The sequence below is a fragment of the Rhipicephalus sanguineus genome, chromosome 10, assembly GCF_013339695.2.
Source record: "Rhipicephalus sanguineus isolate Rsan-2018 chromosome 10, BIME_Rsan_1.4, whole genome shotgun sequence".
NCBI lineage: Eukaryota > Metazoa > Arthropoda > Arachnida > Ixodida > Ixodidae > Rhipicephalus > Rhipicephalus sanguineus.
Window position 1 is genome coordinate 131,476,622 of NC_051185.1, and position 26,959 is coordinate 131,503,580.

The following is a 26,959-nucleotide window of genomic DNA, read 5'->3' on the forward strand; positions in this document are numbered from 1 at the left end:
ACCACACACGAAATCATCGAGGCAGAAAAGATTTTTTCATTAAAAGATGATTGTTTAGCACTCCTTCTGTCGCGCTCACTGATTTGCGCACGTCTGTGTTCCGGTGTCGTCCCCCTGTCACATTTTTTAGCGCAGAACAAGAACGATGCAGTACCAACTAGCCCCCATTGAATCCTTATTGGATAAAGAAAAGTTGTTCCTTGGCTTGGCGTTGTGATGTACTTGTGCAATATCTGTAGAAGAGCTGATAGCTGGGCCAGTTAGTGACAATACTTGAACATGTTTAACTTAGCGCAACGACGACGTGGACACAAGAGAAGAGGAGGTGCTGTGGTTTGTCTCCTCTTGTGTCCACATCGTCATTGCGCTAAGTTAAACATGTTCAAGTTGTGCAATATCATTGTGTTTCGCGCATGACTGGTGGAACTGGTGACTGTATAAAAGCGAAGACTTTCGCAAGAAATAAATTGTTGGCAGTTCAGCGCTCTGTCTCCTTTCTTCTATCCCCTCCTGTCGTTTGCGCTGTTAAGCACTCTTTATCATGTACCAACACGCCCAATCCTACTGTCACAAACGAGAGTTCGCCGCGCAACCGAACCGCGGCCTCCGACACCACCCGCATCCGTCGCTGTACCGCAAGTCCTACCAGTGAGCCTCTCTCGTCGACGCAGGTCGCAAATTCATCTTCGCCCGTCCTCTCAACTCCAACGCCGCCATCTCACATCGCCTTGCCCAAGCTGCACAGCCCAAGTTCTGCTGGTGAGCGGCGCGAATGGCAAGGATTTTGGGACCAATACCAAGCCAGCATTCATGACAATGACTGGATCCCAAAAATCGACAAATTCAAATACCTATTGACATACCTGACTGGGGCAGCCAAGGCAGCCATTCAAGGTGTTTGCCTCGCCGAAGCTAACTACGACGTAGCCATTCAGATCTCGTCCGACCGTTTCGGTCGTCGTGACATGCTAGTCGATGATCACCTAGACAATTTGCTGTCGGTCGCGCCAGTTTGAAGCTCGGCCGACGTGACCAAATTAAGGAATCTCTATGACGAGACAGCATTTCGCATCAACGCACTGGAAGGTCACGGAGTGTCTCCAGGAGAGTATTGCACGGTTCTGCGGCGCATCCTCTTGAAAGCGTTACCTCCGGACTTCATCATCCTGTATCGTCAGCGGCAAAAGGAAGCCCTGCTAGCGGAAAACGCTGATGCATCTCAAGGAGCGCAGTCACAACAAGTGAAAGACCTCATGTACTTAATTCGAGTTCGGATAGAAATATGGGAGGAAAGCGGTCTCGAGGAAGCGACTTCGTCCACAAGCCGGCGGCCTCCGCAGCGAGAATTCCGGTCACCACAACCATCCCTGCCCTCCGCGGCGGCTTTATCAGCCGAAGTTCGAGCCCCCTACTCGCGACCCCTGCCTGCTGTGCAACTCACCCGAACACACTATTCAGGAGTGCTCCGAACGCCTCACTCCGGAAGAGAAACGAAGGAGGCTTCAGGTGGACAAGCTGTGCTTCCGCTGCGCCAAACGTAACTACTTCGCCAACGATTGCCAAACCTCCAGATCTCTGTAGTGCCACCAACGCACTGGATGGCATTTGACTTCGCTATGCGACATCAACAACGTCAAGAGCCGGTCGCAGCGTACTGGCAATGCCTTGGCACCACAAGATCGCGCACCAGGGTCTGCCACAACCCCATCTCGAGCAACTTCTGTGTCAACTAGCGGCACTGGTCTCATGCCCGTGCTGCTGCAGACTGGCAGGGCATGGGCTGTCTTGCCAGAAAAGGCAGTGCTGGTTCACTTCCTGCTCGACACAGGAAGTCAACGCTCTTTCGTTAGGCAGGACATTGCTCCTGTTTTGAATTGTCCCGTCGAGGCACTTGAGCGTCTTACCTTGTTCACTTTCGGGAAAACGCAACGTCCCGCGACTCTGACTTGTGAGCGCGTTGCGGTGGCGCTTCGGAGCCAACATAGCGGTAACCAGACCACAATAGAAGCTCTGGCGATAGCAGAAATTAGCCCAGTGACAAATCCACCAGCAGACGGTGAGCTCGTCACCCTGATGACACGGCAAGGTATGCTCCCGGCTGATGCACGTCCAGAAGCGACAACGTTCCGGGAAAACGAGATCAGTGTATTAATAGGATCGGACATCTACTGGGACGTGGGAACCGGACATATAACACGGCTTTCCCCACAGAAAACGGCAGCAGAAACCTATTTTGGATGGACCATTTAGAGTACTCTAAGCAACCTAGCGCAAGGATCGACCACACAAGCTACTTCTCTCTTCATTGCTGTCGAAGAAGCCACTGAAAGCGATACTGCCCTGAACATGCGAGTTGCCAACTTATGGTGCATCGACACTCTTGATGTGCAAGACAGTCTTGACGGCAGCCAAAGTGACAGCATCGCCCTTGAACTGTTTGAAAATGACGTTTCCAAGAAAGGAGAGCGCTACGAGGTTCCCCTTCTTCTTCGGGAGCCTGGTCTGGACACCGGCCAAAGCAATTACGACCTCGCTAAACAGCGGCTATTGATGCAGATCCGTCGCTTTCGACAGGAACCAGATTTTCTTGTTCGTTATGACTACACCATCAAGGCATACTTCAACGAATCCCACGCAGAGCGAGTTCCAGACAACGACACGGCGCGCAAGCCCAACACATACATGTCCATCATGGAGTAATTCGTCGTGATGCTGTCACGACCAAGCTTCGCGTTGTTTTTGACGCATCATCTCATGCTCCTGGTAAACTATCCCTGAACAACGTGCTCATGAAAGGGCCTAAGATGGATGCCGACTTACTTACTTTGGCTCAGCTTCAGAATGCATCCAATAATCATGGTGGCCGATATTAAGAAGGCGTACCTTCAAATCAGCATTCGCCCGGAAGACAGATGCGCTGCGCTTCCTATGGGTTGCTCATCTCCCGACGGAACACGAACCATTTCCGCCAATCGTTCACTGGCGAATGACCCGCGTGCCTTTTGGCGCTAAGTCCAGCCCCTTTCTACTAGCAGTGACATACAGCACCATTTCTGAGTCTTCGAAGGGCGATTCCCCAAAACTGTGGAATGCCTCCGACGGTCATTTTAGGTCGATGATTTAGTGGTTGGTGTGGACAACCTGCAGACGGCTCAACGGATTTACTCAGAGGCGAGAATCATTCTAGCGGACGCCGGCATGGAGCTTCGTAAGTGGGCATGAAACAACTCCTTGCTAAGAGAACAGTTCCGGACGGACCGATTATCATTGGAAGATGAAGGTGGCGATCCACATACAATGAAGGTCCTCGAGCTTTGCTGGAAAAGAGACAATGATTCCATTATCGTGAGCGCCGACCACGTCATCAAATTTGTATCAGCTATGCCCACCACAAAACGAACAAAGCTCCAAGGACTTGCTAGCTTGTACGATTCTCTCGTCTTCCTCATGCCGTTCACTGTTCGAGCTAAACTGATTTTTCGAGATCTCTGGAAACTAAAGCATCCTTGGGATGGCCCACTACTGCAAGAACAGCTAACAGCATGGAACGCCTGGTGTTCCGAGCTCCCGACGCTAAGCGAGGTTCACCTGCCACGACAAGTCAACAGGGCGCTAGGACATCCAATTAGAACCACCTAGCGACACGTCTTCGCAGATGCTAGCATGCGGGCGTATGGCATAGCTGTCTTCGTATGTGCTGAGTCAATGCACTCGCCAGAACGCAGTACTTACCTTCTCGTGAGCAAGGGGCGAATTGCACCACTGAAAGCTATATCTCTGCCTTGGTTGGAACTGCTAGCCTGTCTGACAGCGGCCCGCATCTACAACCACATCAAGAACATACCACGTTTCCAAAAGACAAAGTTTTTTTGGACTGACTCCCAGATTGCCATCCATTGGATGTCACAAGATCCAGGGTGCCGCGACGTCTACGTCAGAAACCAAGTAGCAGAAATACAGCAGCATACAGCGGGCCACAAGTGGCAGCACTGCAAAGGCAAGGAAAATCTGGCTGACCTACTAACAAGAGGTATCACTGCGGTCGCGCTTCTTCGTTCATATCTATGGTGGAGAGGTCCTTCATGGCTCTCTACTCCCAAGCAAGCCTGGGAGGATGACGTGCGATGCTCAAAGCCCATTATAACTGCTGAAGAAGCAGTACCTGAGGCCGAATGCGTCATCACCCTTGCCCAACACCAAGCATTACTCAAGGTCACAGACTACAGCCGGTACTCACGCCTTCTTCGAGTAACGGCATGGATCTACCGTTTCATCGATAACGCAGCAACACGGCAAGTGTCGACAGTCGGACCGCTAAATGCCCAAGAAATCGCACGAGCTGAACATTACTGGATCAAGCAAGTCCAGCATTCGCACTTTCCTGACGACCTTGCGGCACTGTCGGCTGGAAAATCTGTGCCCACTTCCTCCCATCTCCTACTTCTGCATCCGTTCATCGATGATGACGGACTCATACGCGTTGGAGGGCGCCTTCAACTTCTGCCCGGCATCATGTCCCTCCGTAACCCTATCGTGCTTCCTGGTGGCGATGCTGTCATTGAGTTGCTGATTCGTTCCACTCATGAGCGAATGCTTCACTCGAATGTCGAGCACACACTCACCGAATTACATGAGCGCTTCTGGGTGCTGAAAGGTTGCAAAACCATAAAGTCTGCATTAAGAGGCTGTCTGATGCAAAACCATAAAGTCCGCATTAAGAGGCTGTCTGATGTGTCGACGACGCAACATTGCCCCGGAATCAGCACCCACGGCGCCATTACCACAAGACCGAATTACTGAAGCAAGCCCATTTGCAGTTGTCGGAGTTGACTTCTGCGGACCACTTTATTGTCATGCAGCGTGTGGTGTCTTGCCAAGCACCACTGCGGGTTCGAGCACTGGGAGCTTCATGCAGGCCGCCGTGCCGTGTACTGTTCGCACTGCTGCGCGCGAGAACTCGGCGTGTCACCGCGAAGGGACGGCGAGCCATTGCACGCAGCGAGGGAGACCCTAGGCGACACTCTCCAAATTAGTGGTTTATTCGGGGACTACAAAGAGATCAATTGTTTTACACAAGAATCGATCGCGAATGACATAGTCACACATGAGACCAATTAACTAATACAAGTTACTAAATGTGGCCGCGAATGGCGCACCTATAAGACAAACAAAGGAAGAACCAGGTTTGGAGAGCCGACCTACCCTTCGGCCAGCGCTCCTGCGATCGCGCACCACGGAGCAGAAGACACAGAACAGATAAAGGAACACTTAAAAGGAACATACGGTGCACGATCGCGAAGCGCTGCCTCGGGACTTCGAGACCGCGGAGGGTAGCGCGCGCCCGCTGAGGCCGGAGCCCCGACAAAATGACGTAACCGCCGGCCGGCGGCGAAGAACAAAGAACAAAGGATCGCCGCCGGCCGGAGCGGCCAAAACGCGTACGCACCCTTCGAGGTCCCCAAGTGGTCTCTCCCGAACCTGGTCGCGCGCCCTCCGCTTCTAGGCGAGCGCGAGCCAGGTCCAAATCCTGCCAAAATTGGGCCAATCGGCCACCGTGTTTAACCTTCGAGGGCGGGGTGGCAGCAAAGTGACGGCGATTTATGACTAGCTGCCACCCGTCCGATCGAGAGGAGAGAGACACGAGAATTCTCCAAGGGAAGATGGCGTCGAGCCACTAGCACGGACGCCTGAATTCCCACATCCCTCCCTCCTTAAATGCCCCCTACCAACTGGAGCTCCGGTGTCGGCCAAGTAAGCATACACACCAAAGTCGCAACGGCACGACACCTGGGCGTTCAATTAAATTAACACGCTTCGAAAATCCTCAGAAAAAAGACAAACATTAGCTCTAAAGCTCTCCCAATAAAAATGTGAACACCCAATGAACGCGTACATCTGACGTGCACAGAAACCACAGTTAAGAACAACTCGAAACGAAGAAATAGAAGAACAAACATCCGCCGAGGTAGTAATAAGGAACAGTACAAACAGTGAAGAAGACATAAAAGTCAGAACGATCGCGAAAGGTCTCTTAGATGGTCGACCCGAATGGTCCCGCTCGCCTCAGGCCCGTCCTCACGGACACTGACCGCAACAGGCGTCGGTCGCCGGCCGCTACGTCGACGCCTTGACAGCGACAGGTGCCGCAACCGCAGCCCGATCCACCGCCCTGCCTTCGCTGCCTCCGGCCACGCAGGCTTCGCTCAACGACGCGAGGTGGCAGAAAACACATCAAACCACTCGCGGAGCACAAAACACTCTAGATAAATGAACTACACGACATCCAAGAACGAAACATTCAAGCAAACACATACGTAAAAGCAAAAGGTGAGGGCTCAACAGAATCTAAACACTGGTTGCATAAACGGGAAATCAAGAATGGGAACAACCAAGGAAAGAGAAGTTGCCTGCAAGGAAGTCACTAGCCGAATATTGAAATCCATAACCTGATGAAGCGAACGAAAGCTTCATCGAGGAGCCCCTATGTTATTGAAGTCTCTATTCGCCACCGTAAATCAAATTAACGTGCATAACATATGTACAGCCGGTCTCTTGTCATTGCTTCTCCGTCTGATCAGTTCATCCGGATAGTAAGCGTGGTCTTCACTAGCGCGTTGACATATGACCTCGACACTAGTGGATAATCCTCCCATGGACGCACACTGCCCATTCGCGACACCGACCGAAATGGGCGTCCATGACGTGCTGTCTACGAAATGGACAGACGTGGAGGGGACGGCGATAGTCGAACATTCACACCATGCCGCGCGCCGAATCTGAGAGCGAACTAACCTTAATGTAAGCATTACCTCTCTGAAGACAGGCCAACAAAATATAACAAATGCAGTGGTGCAAAACCTCGTACCTCTGCTGCCGGGGGTTGCCAATCTGTTTACACGCCTCGGTCGTCGAAAGCGGCAAAAGAGAGGTGGCATGCGAACTTGGGCCGAGCTCTTCTGGACCGTGCGAAGTAAACCCTTCCCCCCTACCCTTGGGGCAGCAGCGCCCGGCGCTGCTTCGGACCCCACGCGCTCGTTGCAATACCAGCAACGTTACAGAGCCCGCGCCCGTGCAATACCAGCACGTCCCGGCGCATCGCCTCCCGGAGGCCGTCGCATCACCAGCGACAAACGAAGAAACTATTTACAAATATATACAACTGGGTCACCACGCGGTCCGTTCGCAGCTCTTCGGGCCACTACAAAAAACAAAAAGAGACAACTCCAGAGCCCAGATGGGGATGGTTTGCCTTGTCTCCCCCCAGCCGGCTTTCCGTCAGGACAGCCTTCCCGTCATTGCCACGGGGTTGCAGGAGCGTCCCCTTCTGCGCACGCGACGGGGGGTGCCTGAGGCGCTCGCCTCTTCGCGGACCGGGCTCGTTTTATGACCCATCTTTGTCCGCTCGGCGGTTGTTCTGCCATTTTCGCCCTTTTGCTGGCATGTGCCAAAATCGTGACCAGCAGCAACACGGGGCACGAAATAGTGCGTCAACTATTACAGAAATGTGAACTTTGGGCAGAAACACATAGGGGCTCAGAGAAAATCTGTTGGACTCACCGAATCGCTGAATCAAAGGCAGAGCAGGGGAGGTCAGTCTCCCCGGAACGGCATGACGAGGATCTCAGGTTATCCAACGAACTCCTGCCGCCAAGAACGAATGTTGTATCTCGGCGGAAACTTGCAGCACTCCTTTCCTCGTCCGCGCTTCGCAGCAGAAGCTTTGAAGCGGGTGCCTAATACTTCTTGAAAAGTGGCACTTGCCTCTTTCCGTACCACGTTACCTCAACAGAGACCATGCCTAGGGTAATTTGCGCTCAAACGATGACAAGGCAGGCAACTCTCAAGAAAGTGGCGGATGGATAAAAAGAGAGATGAAGAAAGAGATACGAACGTACACGGACGCACTGAACTTGACGCGACAACCGCACTCTGCGTAAAAGCTCGGATTTTCAGCGACCAGAGGCTGATTAGGCCCCTGGCCCCACGTTGGGCGCCAGAATGTGGTGTCTTGCCAAGCACCACCGCGGGTTCGAGCACTGGGAGCTTCATGCAGGCCGCCGCGCCGTGTACTGTTCGCACTGCTGCGCGTGAGAACTCGGCGTGTCACCGCGAAGGGACGGCGAGCCATCGCACGCAGCGAGGGAGACCCTATACGACACTCTCTAAATTAGTGGTTTATTCGGGGACTACAAAGAGATCAATTGTTTTACACAAGAATCGATCGCGAATGACATAGTCACACATGAGACCAATTAACTAATACAAGTTACTAAATGTGGCCGCGAATGGTGCACCTATAAGACAAACAAAGAAAGAACCAGGTTTGGAGAGCCGACCTACCCTTTGGCCAGCGCTCCCGCGATCACGCACCACGGAGCAGAAGACACAGAACAGATAAAGGAACACTTAAAAGGAACATACGGTGCACGATCGCGAGGCGCTGCCTCGGGACTTCGAGACCGCGGAGCGTAGCGCGCGCCCGCTGAGGCTGGAGCCCCGACAAAACGACGTAACCGCTGGCCGGCGGCGAAGAACAAAGAACAAAGGATCGCCGCCGGCCGGAGCGGCCAAAACGCGTACGCACCCTTCGAGGTCCCCAAGTGGTCTCTCCCGAACCTGGTCGCGCGCCCGCCGCTTCTAGGCGAGCGCGAGCCAGGTCCAAATCCCGCCAAAATTGGGCCAATCGGCCACCGTGTTTAACCTTCGAGGGCGGGGTGGCAGCAAAGTGACGGCGATTTATGACTAGCTGTCACCCGTCCGGTCGAGAGGAGAGAGACACGAGAATTCTCCAAGGGAAGATGGCGTCGAGCCACTGGCGCGGACGCCTGAATTCCCACAAGCGAAGCAGACTTGCTCTAAAGTCTACATAGCCATCTTCTTATGCGCTGTAACACGCACTCTACACCTAGAGCTCACAATGGACACGACTGCCATCAGCTTTGTCGCAGCCTTTCGGTGTTTTATCTCCCGTCGTGGAATACCATCCACCATATACTCTGACAATGCACTAGCATTCCATCACAGCGCAAGAGAGCTCAGAAATCACGCAGCTTCCAGTCTGGAAGATTTCTGCAGTGACCATCGCATCGAGTGAAAGTTCAGTGTCGAAGGACCCCTTGGTGGGGCGGATGGTGGGAGCGACTCGTACGCGTCACCAAGAACACGTTGAAACGAGCGCTGGGTTGCAGCCATCTGTCCTTCGAAGACATTTCGACGGTTCTCTGCGAGGTGGAAGTGAACATCAACAGCCGCCCGCTGACTTGTCTATCTGCTGATCCCGACGAGCCATGCCCACTGACACCTTCGCACTTCCTGCTCCGCAATCGTGCAACATGCTTGCCGCAAGGTTTCAGCGCCACAGTCCCTCAGTCAACAGGCGTCAATCTACGACGTCAAGTTCTACATCGACAAGCGCTGACAGATCATCTGTGGAAGCGCTGGCGCAAGCAGTACCTGTTGCTTCTGCGATCGGCCCACGAAGTGGCACCCAAGACACCACCACGGCTTCAGGTCGGCGACGTCGTCCTGGTGTATGACGACTCACCACCAATAATGTGGAAAATGGCTCAAGTAACCGAACTGCCTCTGGGTCGCGACAACATCGCACGGGCGTGGTGCCTGAGGTGGGCGTCGGGCTCCATAATTACACGTCCCGTCCAGAAAGTTTACCTCCTTGAAGCAGGCAGCACGTCATAAGTTTGTTGGCCGCGGGAGTGTGTTACAAATAGAAGAGAACGAAGGGGCGAGGCTCATGAGCTACGGCCACAGGCGCTGGCATGCTCAGTCGGTTCCAGTCCTTCGACACAGCGAGACGGCCGGGTTCTGTTTCTCTCTTCGTCTATTTCGTTACACAGTGTTTTGGAAAGTGTACTTTGAAATTTTATCATGATATCTGGCCGTTGTGAACAATGCCTTGACTGAGGCCACACGTGGAGAAAAGTGGGAGTGGGGGAATGTATGACTAGCGACAGGGAATCAAAAAAAAAAAGAAGACAGGATTAGGGGTAAGATGATGGAAGCTTGCGATTAAAAATGAATTTTTCATAGCTACAAGGAAATAATGTAGCACTGCAAGCTAGGAAGACGCAAGTACCCATCACCACACAACATACTAAATAAGGAGGAGGCAGTTGTGTGGGGATAACTGCAAACACACACATACCCAAATCTAGTAATCTTTCGTTGTTGTTCTTTATGCGACGGATAAATGTAAGGCATACCTGCTGACTCTCTCAACTTGAAGTCTTACGGTGATATACGGTGATATATATTATAAGGTGATAAATCTCCTGTGAAATGGCCTTGTCTCTACAGTAGACCTGTACGCCGCCGCCACTTTTCGCTCACGCCGCTTGCGGCCCCGCCAAAGTCCCGCGAGTGATCACGCCGCTGCCGCGCAAAAAATTGCAGCGTGCTGCTGTTAGCCTTTCTTTTAGACCGAATGGGCAATCGAGACATAATGTGCATTGCCTTACCGGAGGAACTCTTCACGGTGTGTCTATGTAATGGACTGTCCATTTCAGCCGACGCTGATTGACCGTAGCTCGGCAAGCAGCGTGCCCTCTGTTTCCGGTTTTCTTTTGCAATGTCATTTTGGTGTCGCGAAGCTTTCACAACTCTCGACATAAATGAGAGGGATGGAATGCGCTTGAACGACGGAGGAAAAAAAAAACAGATAACTTAGCTAGTCGTTAAGTATTCATGTTGAACAGACAGGACGTGCAAACACGGACACAAGAGAGAAGTTGAGAGTGAACAGTTATTTCTCACATAGACTGCCACATGCATCTGATTAATAGGTATTACCTCTTGCCTGGGAATGCACAGATAAGTATTTGTGTCTACCTTCTTTTTCGCCGTTGTATGATTTTGCAGTTAGTGGTGCTTGTGCTGTCTTGACTGTATATTCTCGCGTGTCCGTGTTTGCACGCCTTGTTTTTTTATAGGGCCCCGAAATGGCATCTGAAATTGCAAGAACTGCTGGAATTTTGCACCAAGTTGTGCAAGGCCCGTATTCTCTAACGATCACGAAAGGTAATAGTATCGCTTTTGACGACGTAGAATCTAATGCGTTCAATAACTGAAGAAACATTGCCTGTGACGTATTGTTGCACTGGCCGTTGGTGTTACGAATGTCTCGCAACACAGGAGTGAGCGTACCGTACGAGCGCAGAGCGACCTGAGTGTGGCGTTTTCGAGCATATGCTGGCTTCTATGCAGTGACCAGGCTTGGCTGTGGCTACTTGAAATATAAAATATGTTGAAAGTGCTTTCAACGTTTTTATTGCGATAGCAATTATATGCACAGTCTTGGCTGATTTTTGCCGTCCCCGTCATCGCCGTCATGCACCGTATATGTATCTGTATATATATATATATATATATATAAAAGCCACAAAGAAAAATAATTCAGAAAAGCTTTCCCGACGCGTGGAATCGAACGGGCGACCTCTCTCTTCGCAACGCGCGGCGTTAGACGGTTAGGCCATGAACAGTGCCGTCTTTCAGCCTGCTAACAGCAAGCTATTTATATACACCATTTACTTCAGCATGCTTTCTTAGTCAGCACATAGATGGTGCGATGTGCGCGCGTGGCGCGCTTTAAAGATCGTCGCCCCACTCCTGCGAATACCGTTGCTCTTCGCCCTACAGGGCGGGGTCGCCTTCATGCGCTTATCTCAAGGAAGGAAGGGGTGGCCGTTGGGGTGGAGCGGGGGGTTGTATAACTTGTGCTTTCCCTGCGATGTCCGTGCTGAAGTCACAGAGCCTACGAAGGTCACTTCGCTCGCTGCAGCGGCCGTGTTTGCCAAAGGAGCGCACTCTTCAAACAGAAATAAGTAACGACTGCGACATTTAGTTCGCGCTCGTCCTGTGTGTACCTGTTCGTTCGTTTTGTGCATCCTGCTTTATGTTTCAGCAGTGTGCTTCAAGTATCGAACTGTGACGCATTAGTTTGTGCTTGTCCTGTGTGTGTTCTTTTCGTGCGTCCTTTGGGCTCTAGTGACGCGCTGGCGATTTCGAGCTGCTTTCCGTTCTTCGCGTTACATTCCAATTTATTGCTATCGCATTCATTGCTTTGCCGTTGTGGCGAAACTGTGACTTTTTTTGTGCTACTGTTTAATGCACAGTATAATACTTAAAGAATGCAACTTTGCGTGAAATGTATTTTTGTTTGGACTTTAGGTGTACTCAGAGTTCAGGTGGAGTGTGCCGCCGCAGCGATATCGTCTCAACATCGCAACATGTTGCTGGTGCACGATAAACCATGTGAGCAACATACGGCTCATGTTCCTGGAATGTTCAAACCATGAAAAACATGCACTGGCAAAGAACGAGTACTGAAAACACCCCAAGTTAATGCTCGCTGAAAGCTTCAGCGTAAAAAATGCTGCGCAAATCCACCGAGGATTGAGTGCTAGAAACTACTGTCTGTCACTGAAATGCTAGACTTCACCACCAACCGACGATGATAAGGTGTGTTTGTTTATTCTAGGCATGTCAGGGGCGCACTAGAGCACCGTCACATCGACAGAAATACTAGATGGCGCCCTCACTTTTCCGGTTTTGCTCAATAGCCAATCAGCGCGCACCAAAGGTGATACTTTTGTGATTGTCGCCTTTTGCGATCGTTTGAGAATACGGCCCTAAAGCTTGGCACAGTGAAGCTAGGGCCTGTTGCCGCTCGTACTCCCATTCGACCAACAGCTTCGAGATGCGCGGCTTCTTCCTTGGGTGTACGCACTTTCTTCAGACACAGACGCCCCATGACTCTCTGGACACAATCGGGTGCAGCTAGGCTATGCACTATAGACCGGAGTTTGCACGCGATGTTTCCATCGGTAGGCTTGGCTTAGCTACTGCGCGTGCGTGACTTGGCCAGGTGGTGCGGTATCTGATCATAGATGACACGATTCTTGCTTTGTCTTTTTTTCTACCTTTTTTCTCTCTCTGCTTCTTTCTCTTTTGTTGATGTTCTCTCTGTGTCTTGTTTTCGTTCTGCATTTCTTTCACTCTCTTTCTTATTCTTTCTGTGCTACTCTTTACTCTCCCCCTCCTCACCATCACATCTCTCCTCCTCATACTCACTTCCGTTTCCCACCCCCTTGCTCTGCAAGGGTATGCTATGTTCTGCTAGCGTGCCTGAATTAGTAAAGTAAAGCGCGCCCTTACAGAAGTAACTGAATGTTTACTGTACGTTCATATGAGAGTTTGCACAATGTATATTGATGTCTGGCAGCTATAGCACCGTTTAACGTGGATGTGCCCACTTTGATGATTGGTGGTACATCTCCATCCCAACGACTAACGTCCCTGCTAAATGATGAACAAAACCCTTGTGCTAGATGTAGTTGTTAACGGTGAAAGCGTAATCAGAGAACGAGGTGTGATAGTCTGAAGAGCGTCGCATATTGGACGCGGAACTTGGTCGCCATCCCGCGGCATGTTAAAATGTGATTGAAAACCACGGCCGGACTAGAGGGAAACGCAAAGCGCGTCGTGCCGCCCCGGTAGCCCGGCCGCGATTTGTCTAGGGGCGAGCGGGAACGCGGTGTTGCAGCCACGTGAGGCAGGTGCGTGTCGCAGAGCTATGAGCGAGGCCGACGCTTTTACGACGCTTGGCTAAGGTCATTCTAAAAAGACAGGGCGTGCAAACACGGACACAAGAAAGAAGTCAGGACACCACAAACGCCGACTAACAACTGAAGAGAAGCACAACGGCTGAAAAGAAAGAAGGCACGAAAACTTATCTGCGCATGCCCATGCAACAGGCGAACCTATCAATCCGGCACGCGTGGCGGTCTACGTGGAAGAAAACTGTTAAGGCATTTGATTTCATGTTTATGCAAGTTAATCGACGGTTGGCTCACGCATGCACTACCACTATTCTCGATATGCCAAGCTTCAATCATCAGGCGCGTTTCTTCATTTCTATGCCGGTACAATACTGCGCATTCATCAAATTTTGGCGTGCATTTACAATCTCGACAATGTAAAGATAGATTAGAAGGTGAGCCTCCCGTTAGCGATCTCTTATGTTCCAACAATCTCTGGTTGATGCACCGGCCCGTTTGTCCTACGTAGAAGCGACCGCAGCTGAAAGGGACCTTATACACCACACTCGTACGGCAATCAGTGAATTTGTTGGTGTGTTTTATGAAACAAATATCGGTCCGCTTCTTGTCTTTTACTCCCTCATTCTTCCTCTGCACAGCGGCACAAATCTTACCTAGCTTATTGGCAGCCGTGAAAACAACATTAACGCCGTGTCTGCTTCCTACTTTCTTTAGCCTGTGAGATACGCGATGAATGTACGGTATACCTACCACACGTTTCTTCCTATCGCTTTCTGCAACCATGCTCGGACTTAACACAACAGACTTCTTTAAACGTTCAGCGACCGTGGCCACTGCATCACGAGGATACCCTACATCTAAAAGACGCGTAACCTGTGCGTTAAAGCTATCACTCATTTTGTGCTCACACGACTTGGTGAGGGCTGACTTAAGGCAAGACATGGCGATGCCATTTTTTACAACTTTCGAGTGCTTTGACGAAAAATTTAACAGCGGTTTCGAAGATCTAGGAGAATACTGCCAACACACGTGGTTCTTCTGGAACGTTAAGAAAATGTCTAGAAATTGTATTCCATTATTCTGAGGCACCTCTTTAGATATTGAGGACCTGTATTATTCTTTGCCGCATGAGGACTTGTTAAAATGTGTTAATGAATGTATTAACGAACAAGAGCACCAGACGGTTTTCACCGAAAAATGTGGTGTTTCTACCGGGGCATTTCTAGAAATCCTTTCCATGTATTTAAAGTCGACGCTTGTAGGTTGGAAGGAAGGCGTTTATGTGCAGAAATCAGGGATATGTATTGGTTCTAAAGTTGCTCCGGTTCTTAGTGATTTATACCTTAGCAAGATAGACAATCTTTTGCAGACGCCTTAGGTAATTCGGTTATTAAGGTTTTTCGTTATGTGGACGATTACTTGATTTTTTGTAGTGGTGAGGACTTTGAAAAGGTGGTAAATTCCGTGAGCGAAAAATTTGAATTAAATGGAGGAGGGCTGCGCTTTACTAAAGAGGTGCCTCAGAATAATGGAATACAATTTCTAGACATTTTCTTAACGTTCCAGAAGAACCACGTGTGTTGGCAGTATTCTCCTAGATCTTTGAAACCGCTGTTAAATTTTTCGTCAAAGCACTCGAAAGTTGTAAAAAACGGCATCGCCATGTCTTGCCTTAAGTCAGCCCTCACCAAGTCGTGTGAGCACAAAATGAGTGATAGCTTTAACGCACAGGTTACGCGTCTTTTAGATGTAGGGTATCCTCGTGATGCAGTGGCCACGGTCGCTGAACGTTTAAAGAAGTCTATTGTGTTAAGTCCGAGCATGGTTGCAGAAAGCGATAGGAAGAAGCGTGTGGTAGGTATACCGTACATTCATCGCGTATCTCACAGGCTAAAGAAAGTAGGAAGCAGATACGGCGTTAATGTTGTTTTCACGGCTGCCAATAAGCTAGGTAAGATTTGTGCCGCTGTGCAGAGGAAGAATGAGGGAGTAAAAGACAAGAAGCGGACCGATATTTGTTTCATAAAACACACCAAAAAATTCACTGATTGCCGTACGAGTGTGGTGTATAAGATCCCTTTCAGCTGCGGCCGCTTCTACGTAGGACAGACGGGCCGATGCATCAACCAGAGATTGTTGGAACATAAGAGATCGCTAACGGGAGGCTCACCTTCTAATCTATCTTTACATTGTCGAGATTGTAAATGCACGCCAAAATTTGATGAATGCGCAGTATTGTACCGGCATAGAAATGAAGAAACGCGCCTGATGATTGAAGCTTGGCATATCGAGAATAGTGGTAGTGCATGCGTGAGCCAACCGTCGATTAACTTGCATAAACATGAAATCAAATGCCTTAACAGTTTTCTTCCACGTAGACCGCCACGCGTGCCGGATTGATAGGTTCGCCTGTTGCATGGGCATGCGCAGATAAGTTTTCGTGCCTTCTTTCTTTTCAGCCGTTGTGCTTCTCTTCAGTTGTTAGTCGGCGTTTGTGGTGTCCTGACTTTTCTTGTGTCCGTGTTTGCACGCCCTGTCTTTTTAGAATGAATACTTACCAACTAGCTCAGCTCTCTGTTATTCTAAGCTTCATTGGCTAAGGTCGTCACCTCGCGGTGTGTTAAGGCATTGACAAAATTGAATGTCTATTGAAAACGCGCCGAATGGGAGGGACGTGTAACGCGTTGCAGGTGCTAATCGCGGAGGCCACAGTAATGACGAATTGCTTTACCGCTCCCAGAGGGCAATACCACCCCGCCGACCGGGAGAGTGGTAGATATAAAAGGCGCGTTTGTAAAGCTTCTAGAGTCTGTGACCGTGGCGCAGTGGATAGCATGCCTGGCATCCGTTGTTGCGGATCGAGCGGTCGTGGGTTCGATGCCCGTTGCCAGAAATTTTTTTCTTTGGAATTTGATTGTGTATATTTTTTCGACGTCATTTCCGTGACGGAAATACGTCACTGAAGTCTTGGTGGACCCTGGCATAAAACACTTTCGTGTTAAAAGGTGAAATGGCAGTTAAAATGAAAGAAATTGCCAACCAAGTGCTGCCACCTTTGAAGTGACACACGAACTAACACTCATGGTGAGGTATCTCTAGCGGACGAGCCACGCTTGTCTGAAACGGTTTGGGCACAGTTTGGCAAGGACGAGCTGTGCTTGTCCAAAATGGTTAATGCAGTGTTTCTCAGCCATGAATGTTTGGGGACCCTTGTGGATCGGTGGTATAGATGAGGGGCACCTTGCAGTGAGAGAAAGCTGGGTCACATGCAGTGTGAAGTACGTGGCATTTATTTAAACCACTTGAGAAGCACAGGGTTAACAGCAGCCTCTCATCAGAAGAGTCGAATGCAGTGTCATTGCCACCACATAATGGCAGTGGAGCACACCTTGTTGCGAGTAGAGTGTACCAGATTGGGGGAGCGGGTCCACAAAGGACCGCCAGCGCTGAGGAATTTTTTAATGCAGATCACGCCATCGTTGTCTGCACCTGAAGGTTACCATAGTTACCGTAACAGTGTGCCGTAACCATGTTGCCATGGTTACATGTGGCCAGTGGCGGCGGCAGCCTAGCAGTCACGTCTCAAGTGTAACCCGCAGCGTTCGTGCAAGGCCGTGGATGGCGTCGCACTGGGTTTCAGGAATAATTCAACTAAAGGAAGGCAGCATGCTTGTTTCGCTAAATATCCTTCTCATAGCTAATAACGATAGTGTTACTTTTGTTTCGTTTCACTGTTTTTTTGAACCAACAAGGTTAAAAGAAGGAAGCTAGAGAACAAACGGTAAAAACAATGCGCGAGCAGTGGTACGTCAAAAAAACGATGCCGCGTCGAGCAGACGACAGCTCGGTGCCCTCGCCAGAGTTCCACCCGCCCAACTGCTGGAGCAGACCAGAGCTTCACGTGAAGGCGACTGCAACGCCAGCTGAATTTTTGAGCGTTTTTTGCTTCAGGTGGTGGTTCCACTGTCGCCATTTTGCGAGTAGTCCTATTTGAGCCACCAGACGATGCCACTCAGTCATGTTTGGAAAAAGACGAGAAAAATGTGCTCTTCGGAGTCGCAGCATGCTCCGGTCTGTCCCTGTTGCAACTAATGCCTTCTTTTCAGAGGTGCAACGACACCCAAGAGCTTCTTTGGTGTTGCCATAATCTCCTTTGGGATGTAAATGTGCACAACGCCCTCCCGCCCCCTTCCCCCAGCTCCCCAGGAAAAAAAAAATTGCACTGTCCAAAAAGCCTTTGTACTGCCGTGCAACTGTGCAGAAAAGAGGTGCACCCTCTCTCTCTCATGTTAATGTATAATTTCAGTCGCCATGTGTAGAACGGTTTACAATAGAGCGGTTAGGCACTGAACCATGCTGCCGCAAGGGTTGCAAGAAATAGTGGTTCGGTTTCTGAACCAACTCTTTTTCTCTCTCTCTTAAAAAAGAAGACAGTTTGTTTGTGCACTGACTTCTTGAGAAAGTTTGTCATTGGCCCTGAACACCAGCAGCGATGGGTTGTGTGGAACAGCCCGGAACATGTACTTGCATAGTAATTAGAGATGTCTTAGCTTTCACCAGTTTCGATTCAACTGTAAATGTAGTGTGGGTGTCGTGCATGTGGTGCTTCACCTGATACCTGTGTCCCCAGAAAGCTCCTTTCCACTACTTCCAGGCTATCATTACACAAAGCCCCTTCTCTGTGCCTTTATGGTGGGCCAAAAATGGTGATTTTAGATGTATGCGTGACGAAAGGCTTTGCCTCTTTTCCAGATAAAACACCATGAGCCTCATGCATCCCAAAATAGATGCATGGAGGCCCTTTTCTTTGTTACATAGCTACTTGAAAGCTGCATGAATATGAATGGGGATTAGTGTGGCATTGGCCATGTTGTGGTGCAAGCGTGCCGAGAAGGCAGAGAGGGGAAGATGAGGTGAAGCAACGCAACATACATACTTGGAGGGCGCACTCACGCATGCACACAAATGCACTGCTGAGCTTTAGCGAAACACATGGGAGCAATTTTTGCAGTTGTGAAGCGAGTACTCCTAGCACCGCAGTGAAGAGCACAATTCGCATGACAGATGCGAATGGTGTACGATGAGGAATATCAAATAATGAAATGTGAAAGGGCACCCTATCTATATGGCCCCATAATCATTAGGTGACGTCACAGATCATCAGACTTAGTGACACCATCCTGGAGGTACTGCCTGAGCTGGGGGGGATCACTGCAGTCTCGACTGGGAAGTAAAAGCTTTTGCGTCGTCTTGGACAAGTGCATAAGGGACCCTGCGAGTTTATTGGGATAGAAATTGCGCACCTGTCAGTGCCTGGTAAGTTCGCGTGCATGGTACTGGAGATCTTTTCATCCCGGTTTCAGAGTTGCGGCACAGTGGTATAGTAAACGAAGCAGTCATACAAAATGTTTGCTTTAGAAGATTCACACGTGCTTACCGTTGCGAGCACTTATAGCGCCAGCATCATGGGATGGCCATCGCGAAAACTCACGCACAGCCCTCAAATTCTTTTTTCAAGTTTAGCCGACAGTTGTTTTCGAGATGCGACAGAAGCCCCAGAGCTAACAGCCTAGCATAGGGGTCTCAAACATGTGGCCCACGGCTTCACACTGAATAAAGTTTTGTGACTTTGCTAAACAGTACTCCCATTAATTTCTCACCTAATACAAATAATAGCGCTTTGTTCGGGTAAGCTACAGAGACAGGTCTGGTCTCAAGCATTTCTTTTTTTCGTGAGGCACCGCATGCGGTCATTATGAGTTGAAGCTAAATTCTATATTTTAGAATCGGTGTCCGGATTTCAGTCATTGTGGAAATCAGTATATATATGTTTTTCAAAACCTGATCTCAAATCCCCTTCATGAATGGCCCATTTGACATCAGGTTTCTATGACCAATGACTCAACCCTGCTTCTTGCTTGAAGATAGCTGCAGCTGTCTTCAAGCAAGAGGCAGGGGTGAGACAGCTGCGCATATTGCTCATTTTTGATACGATTCCCTTTTCCTGTGCCAAGCTGCTCCAGAAGCATAAAAATTGCACCGAACTGCTCCAAAACAGCCTCAAAAGCAAGAATTTTGGTGCCCACATCAGCTTCAATGGGAAAAAAAGGCTGAGTTGGCAACATGATTTTCTGAGTAGCACCAGGGATACCAAGAAAATGAGACGTTTGCAGAACACATAGATGCTCCCAAGCGTGTTTCTTTTATGCATCTTTCTAATGAAGGCTCCAATAGTGCCACCATAATCTCCTCTGGGCTGTTGTAAATATGCGTGACCCCCAAAAGTGTGCCCCGAGCGTGCTGCTTCTGGCTGTGTGTTGTGCATAGTGGAAAATTTGCGCATGCCACACGAAGACAGAATGAAAAGACTACACAAGGACCAATGCAGACTAACAACTGACCATTGTTAGCAACAACTTGTAGGTTTGGTCGAGTCGGTTCATGATGCGAAAACTAGAAGCAGCGCGAAAAAAACGACGACAAAAATAAAAACACACACAACATACAGCGCTAGAGCGCTAGTCCTTATACAGCACTAGTCCTGTTGTGTGTGTTCCTATTTTTGTCATTTTTTTCGCGCTGCTTCTAGTTTTCGCAACTGACCTTTATTCCACACCAAAGAACATACTTTCACCAACTAAGCACAAATCTTCCATTATGAAGCCAAACCAACTTGTCCGCCTCTCCATCTTATTGTGTGTTCTGTTGCTACTGTCACTGTTGACTCTCAGATTCTTTGTTGTGTGTAGTGTGTTCCTCCGGTCGCTGCGGTTTTCCTGTCGACGCTGCTATGTGTGGTCACCTATGTGCACGTTTGCCGTGGGAGTGTTCGTACCGTTATGCCCCATACCGTGCATGGGTGAGGCGAGTACCTTGTTGCGTCAATGCGACGACGACAAGCTTCCTGCATTCAACGCGTCTCCGCGATGGTCTAGCTGTTTCACATTTTGCATGAGAAGGCGGCATCAGACTGATGCGAAGTGCGTTTGTTTTGTGCCCCAATGAAAGCATGCAGTGCACTTGCATTGCCATATGCGCGCGCTTGATGAGATAATCAATGTGACGAGGTTTCTTGGCACCCGCGCCGCACGAGGTGGCACCGAACGGCGGTGCAGCACGCTTATGTTATCGCCTGTTAAAAGCATGCAGTACACTTGATGCTACGCAAACTGTGCAGCCGAGCAAATAGCTGAAGGCACTTATTGTGAGGTCCTTCTGACAAAGAGTAACACTGACCTACAGGAAGCTCTTGGGAAGCTTGAAAAGCTATATAAGCAGACCTACAAAAACCCAAAGCAGTAATCTGCTAAATCACACCACTGATCATAAGCAAAGGCCTATTCCTATGTAACTGCAATTCTTGTGCAGTCACATTTCTTTTTTAAAATTTTTTGAGAAGTGTGATGCTTTTCCTTTTATTCAAATGTTTATGAAGCAAACATAGTTTGCAAAACCTTTCATTTATTTCATATGTTATTTGTTACTCGGACTAGTTAGGTTGCATGGCATGTAAAAAGGTAGCGTAGTTCAAACTTTGTGATAATCTGTGAATTTTGTGTATTCTAAGCCGATTAAAAAATGTACTTGTCCCCCCAAGTTGCTACAGATTTGTTTTCTCAAGCTTCTCAGACAACATATTAGATGCTGCTAACTGCTCCACAAGGTTCTTCTGCTCCAAAAATCGAAATGTTGGTGCTCCAAAAACTGCTCCCAATTTAATTTAAGCCGTCTCACCCCTGCAGTGAACATTCTGCACACTCTTGGCAGTAAGGCTGTTGTCATGTTGCTGAATCAGCGCAGTCTTGATAATCTGGATGTATGTTTGAAGGCCACCGTGCTGCTGCCCTACCCGCAATACCACAGGCATTCTAAAAAGCATTGAAATGTTTTTGTTTCTGCAGTTGGCTTTTTCCAGACTGCGCAATCATTTGGAATTATTTGGTTGCCTCAGTGAGAGTCCACAAATTTGAATGGCAACTGTCATTGCATTGTTCATAACCTTCCAACTAAGTTTTTTTTCTTGCGCTCATCGTACTTATGATGAGTGCAAGCTGACTGAACGTTGAGCTACTTGGTGCTTTTGTTTTGCTGCGACATAATCTGGGTTGGAAGAAAATTATTTTCATTGGTAAAGTGTGGGGACAGAACAGCGTTAAATCTGACAAATCTTAGTCAATCAGACAAGCAGTGATTTTATTCATACAATCAAAGCCACAAGAATCCATTGCATCTGTGAATAAGCTGTAGCTGAGCTGTCTTGGCAGTGGCTAGATGTTGATGAACCACCAACATATTGGGACTGTTGGGCTCTTGACAATGCAATTTGATCACTCTCACAAGATAATTTGATATGAACACATTTCGCTGTGGCTTTCCTTCTCTGTTGTAGATAACTGAACGATAATGCAAGGGGGGAAAGAAAAAATGGGTGACACCATACCAAGTCATGAACCATGCGCAACTATCCACATGCATTTCTTAATTTTGATCATAGATTGCCGGACAACGAATGATATAAGTGTAAAGCTATGATTTTTATTCATGGTGAGGAGAGTGGAGTTGATGACTGCACGTGGGCTGTGATGCAGGTCTGCTGAGCCGGCTTGAGTCGGCTCCTCCCGAGGACGTAGATGCCACCAAGAACGTTGAGTGCAGCCCTGCTTTTAAAAGAGGCTCACGAGTGGTGCGACGTAAGCGGCAGCGCTCCGAGTCGTCCCCTGAAGCCCCAGCGGTGCACAAGGTATGATTGGCCTTTGGGGGGAGTCACTTGGTTGATAAGGCTTTTCTCATTTCTTGTCTGACCTTGAATGACGCTCTGCAATAAAGTTTTGTTTAAAAATAGCTTGATAAGTGCCCATCTGTGCAGCATTTCAAATGTGCAGCTATGCTTTGAAGAAACCTTGGAAATGTAAGGGGGTCTCTCTCCTTGCAGAAGGCCACGAAAGAGAAGATTGAACGCAAGAAGGTCAAGTTAAAAGGCATGGTGAGTGGACCTCACTGGGGTGTACAGCTGAAATCTTATTTTCATACCTGCAGCTGTGTTCCAGTTGTGTTGGAAGGAGTGGATTGTTTTCACTTGTTTTAGGCATGTCTGAATATTTTAACTTTCAATTTATGTCGGATAACTGTTGCACAGTGCTGTGCCATTTGCGCCAATTTGCTACAATCCTGTGTCTCTGCGCCTTACTTCAAGGGCAGCTTGCGTCAAGTGCGCCACCAACCAAGGTTCACTATTCCGATTGCTTGTGTGGCAGTGGAGTGTTTTTGCCTAAAATATTCTTGGTCAAGCCCTAACACACCAACAACTTTCCTCCATGCACTTTTTCTCGTTATATAATCATAGGCGCGTGTTATCTCTATGAGTGACAATTCGGTATATTGTCCGGAAGCTCAGTGATCTTCATGACGGATTGGTGATGATACATTGACAAAGGATTTTGTTTTCTTCTTGTGAGCCACTGTGTGTATCCTAACGTAGGGCACGTCGGCAATCTGGCTGCTGTTTTTCTCACCGGTCGCATAGTGTAAACGGTGATTTCACACAACTGAAGATTCAGGTCTACAAAAGCTTGATAATATGCAAAAAAATGTTCCATGTCAATTGCGCTGTGCAACATTCTATGGTACAATGGTTGATAACGTTAAGCCTAAATGCCTGTGTTCAGCATGAAGTGTTGCTGCTCATCTTGATTGCTAAAGTGACGTAATCAAACCAGTATGTACAGAAACTGAACCATGCAGACACCGACGTGTTGTGAGCTAGCGCTTGATTGCACTGACGTGTCTGTAAAAACACGGCGTTTAAACAGCCAATATATCGCTGTCGACCTCTATAAGAGGCCGCACGAGTCGCTGTCAGTCTGCAAAACTCCTCAACCCAGCTGCTTGTTGTAAACTACACCTGCGAGTGTGCCTAGCGCGGCAATTGTGTGTCCGCACCAGGATGAGTCTGGAGCACCTCTGCTGCATAGATTTCTCGCTGCTCACAGACAACAGAAATGCGGATGTGGTGGCCTTGTTGAATCCAATGTGCAATGCAAAATTGTAGCTCTGAATGATTAAACTGTGTAAGTTTGTGGAAAGTGAGCGGTATGTAGTTAGTTAACAGCACTTGTATAACAATAATACTTTCTTCGTGAACTCCTGCCAGTGCTGGGGAAGGGGAGGGGGCAGAGGATATCTATAGGGGTGGTCATCCCTCCCTTTCTCAAAAATCTGGAGTGAATGATGTTTTAACACCTGTCACTCTCAAACCATATATGCCATGCTCACCTTGTCACTAATGCTTCACTGCAAAGTACATCTTGTATCTCGAGGTAAAGCCAGCACAGAACATTTTATGGGAACAGCCTCATGAATGGCCTCTCGCTGACTGTTCGTCTTGTCTCCTTTTTACATTGAAGCAGCATTTCCTGTTTGTACACAAATTAGAATAGGCACTAAAAAGTTACAGACATACTGTTGCACTGTTCCAAGTGATCGTAAACGAGTGTTTGTCTGCTGCTCCCAACAATTTTTTATTTTTGAGTTTCAAACCTGTTCTGAAACACAGTTCCTTCTGCTCCAAATTGGCTCCAGACATCTTTATTTCTGCTCCAAAAATTGGTCCGAATTCTAAACTGGCCGGCCCACCACTGTTAGTGGCATAATGACAAGGATGAACGTGTATTAGAAGAGGAATTGAAATAGTCTATATTTAAACTTTTTTAGCGTGCACAAAAGACAAGGACAAGAAAGAGACACACGAGCGCTAAAAAAGTTTAAATATGGATACATACCAACTTGCCCAGTTATCAGTCTTACTGAAATAGTCTAGTTTGATGAGTCTCTGTTGAGGAACCATAGAGGATCAAAGCATCAAAAGAATGGACAAAAGCAATGCTGGGGTGTTCTCAGCAGTGTCTGAGAGACTTGCCTGCATCAATGAGGAAGGCCCAGCTGCATGACAGATTCATTGTGGAAAGACCTACCATAAAGTACCGCAGAAGCCTACACCCCACTCTCGCCGAAAAGTGCGTTAATCTAGATCTGGACACTTTCTCATCAGCTCCACTACCTCGAAGTGGCACTTGTTAAGATGGGCAAGGTGCCGGGCCGAGACAAGATCGCGCTCCTTGCTAAGCTCCCCGATTCGGCACACATGCACCTCCTCGACAATACCAACACCATCTGGCAAGGTCCTCCTCTGACTTGAAGACCGCCTTGGTCACTTTCATACTGTGATGGAGTGAACGTGTCATAGTGTGGGCCCAGGACCGCTCGCCAAAGAAGCAATTGATGATAATGATGATATTAGATTTTTATGGCGCAAGGGCCACTCTGGCCAAAGAGCGCCAAACACAATGCAATCAAGCCACCATTGCACTCACACAAACAAATATATTTACAGGTAAAGAAAAAATTCAACTCTTTGTATCTATGACATGATACGCCTGGTAGCCGGTGGGGGAAAAAGCCAGCTTTATTGAACGTCAGTCGGTTATATGCACTGAATGCATGCGTATAGGTACATCTATAAACAGTACATGTGCATATCTTGCGCCACGTGTACGATACATCTTTCTTCTTTCGGAACACAAAAAATAGAGCAAGAAAACATCGCACCGCCTCTGCAAGGTTAGTACATTGTTAGTGAAGTGTTAGTACACTGCTAGTGGCATGCACCAAGAATCACGCTTCTGGAACTTGTTCAAAGTTTCTGTCATATCTTAAACGATTTGGTGATCTACGTTGCCTCTGTGATCTTCGGAGTGGTGGAGCGTTCGTCACCGTTGCCCCAGTTGATAGCAACTGTTCTTGTGCTGATGCACCTCCACTGCTGTCGAGTGGTTCGTCCTCATTGTCGTCCTCGCTGTCATCTGAAAAATCACGCACGAAGTGTTCTCTGGTTCGCAACAAATCTCTCCTGTTACGTCGTAGGATCCTCCCCTCTTCTGTGACCACATTGTAAGATCTAGGTTGTGGGCAGTGCTCCACCACCCGCGCTTTTGTGTCCCACGATTGCTTCTTTAGACGCACCACATCTCTGCGCTTAAGTGCTGGCAGGGGACGCCTCTAGCTGTCTGTCTGACCATGCTTGACGATGCGGAGACATGGATCACCTTCGAAGTCCGGTGTGCTTGTTCTCAGTTTCCTGCCCTGGAGAAGCTCCGCCGGTGCCGCGCTGCCTTCCAGAGGTGCTGTCCTGTAAGCAAGCAAACCGAGCCAAAAGTTGTGTTTTGCTTCATCAGTTTTTTTTAAAATCCGTTCCTTTTCTGCTAGACCGTTCGATTGCGGGTAGCCAGGGCTAGAAGTGACATGCTGAAAATCATACTTTCGCGCGAACGCGGCAAAAGACTTGCTCGAAAAAGGTGGCCCATTGTCGGAACACACTTCCATTGGTATACCATATCTGGAAAAAATGACACTTGTCGCTTGGATAACCGTGGCAGCCGATGCATCTTTGAGCATTTATACTTCGGGAAAGTTCGAAAATGCATCGTAGACGCATAGGTACATTTTGCCGCTGTAGTGGAAGAGGTCTATACCTACTCGGCACCATGATTGCTCAGGTATCGGACGCATCTGCAATGGTTCACGGGCCTGGCTGTAGGCAAATTTCCTGCAAACTGCACACTTTTGTACAAAGTCTTCAATGTCCCGACTCATTCCAGGCCAGAAAACACTATCACACGCCCTGCCCCGGACACCTCTGCTGGAAATAGTCGCCCCGCTCAAAAAAGAACATTTTGCCGTTTTCGTCAGCCCATTCAATAGTCGTGAAAGGAGGCATTGCTATATCAGCGCTCCGCAATGCCCTCAACCGATCCTGCTCACATCAAATAAGCGATAGTTTTTTGGCGCAAGCTGGTAGATTGACCAAGGCAGGATTTCCCGCACCTATGTTGTTAAGTCTCTACGAAGTGCTCCTAAAAGAAATTCGCACGCGAAAATCTGTGAACATACGTGACGTTATTCAACGGGAGAATATGGCTGTCATTCTGTACATGCATGGTGTATCCCATAGACTCAGGTTGTAGCTCGAGTCGGGTTCTCGGTCATGTTCAGCGCACCGAACAAACTGAGTGGATTGTGCAAAAAAAGATGGCTGATCCCTCCTTCATAGGAATCGGTATAACACGAAAGTGAAACGTGTCGTCACAGAAGTACAGTCTCCGACCGATAAATCGGACACCGATAATTCGGACATGCTCGGTTATTCGGACAGTCGTGCGGCACCGCCGATGATCCCATAGAAGTAATGTGTAAAGACGACCGATATTTCGGACAGCTGCGAGATCTACATTCGATAATTCGGACCCTGTCCGAGACTGTCGCGCACGCCGAATCGCCAGCCATTATCTCCTCCGGCACCCGTACCATACAAAGTATGGCCTCAGAGATCA

The 26,959-nt window shown here is 48.7% G+C and overlaps 1 protein-coding gene across 3 annotated transcripts in view; it reads left to right on the top strand.

Moving 5' to 3' along the window:
* Positions 1-26,959, top strand: part of LOC119372459 (inactive histone-lysine N-methyltransferase 2E) — a 533,413-nt gene that overhangs the window by 74,954 nt on the left and 431,500 nt on the right. For all 3 annotated transcript variants that reach the window (XM_049419603.1, XM_049419602.1, XM_049419604.1), the window contains 2 exons: positions 22,163-22,314; positions 22,507-22,557. In XM_049419603.1, the coding sequence (XP_049275560.1) occupies positions 22,163-22,314; positions 22,507-22,557 (203 nt within the window). The remainder of the gene's footprint in view (positions 1-22,162; positions 22,315-22,506; positions 22,558-26,959) is intronic.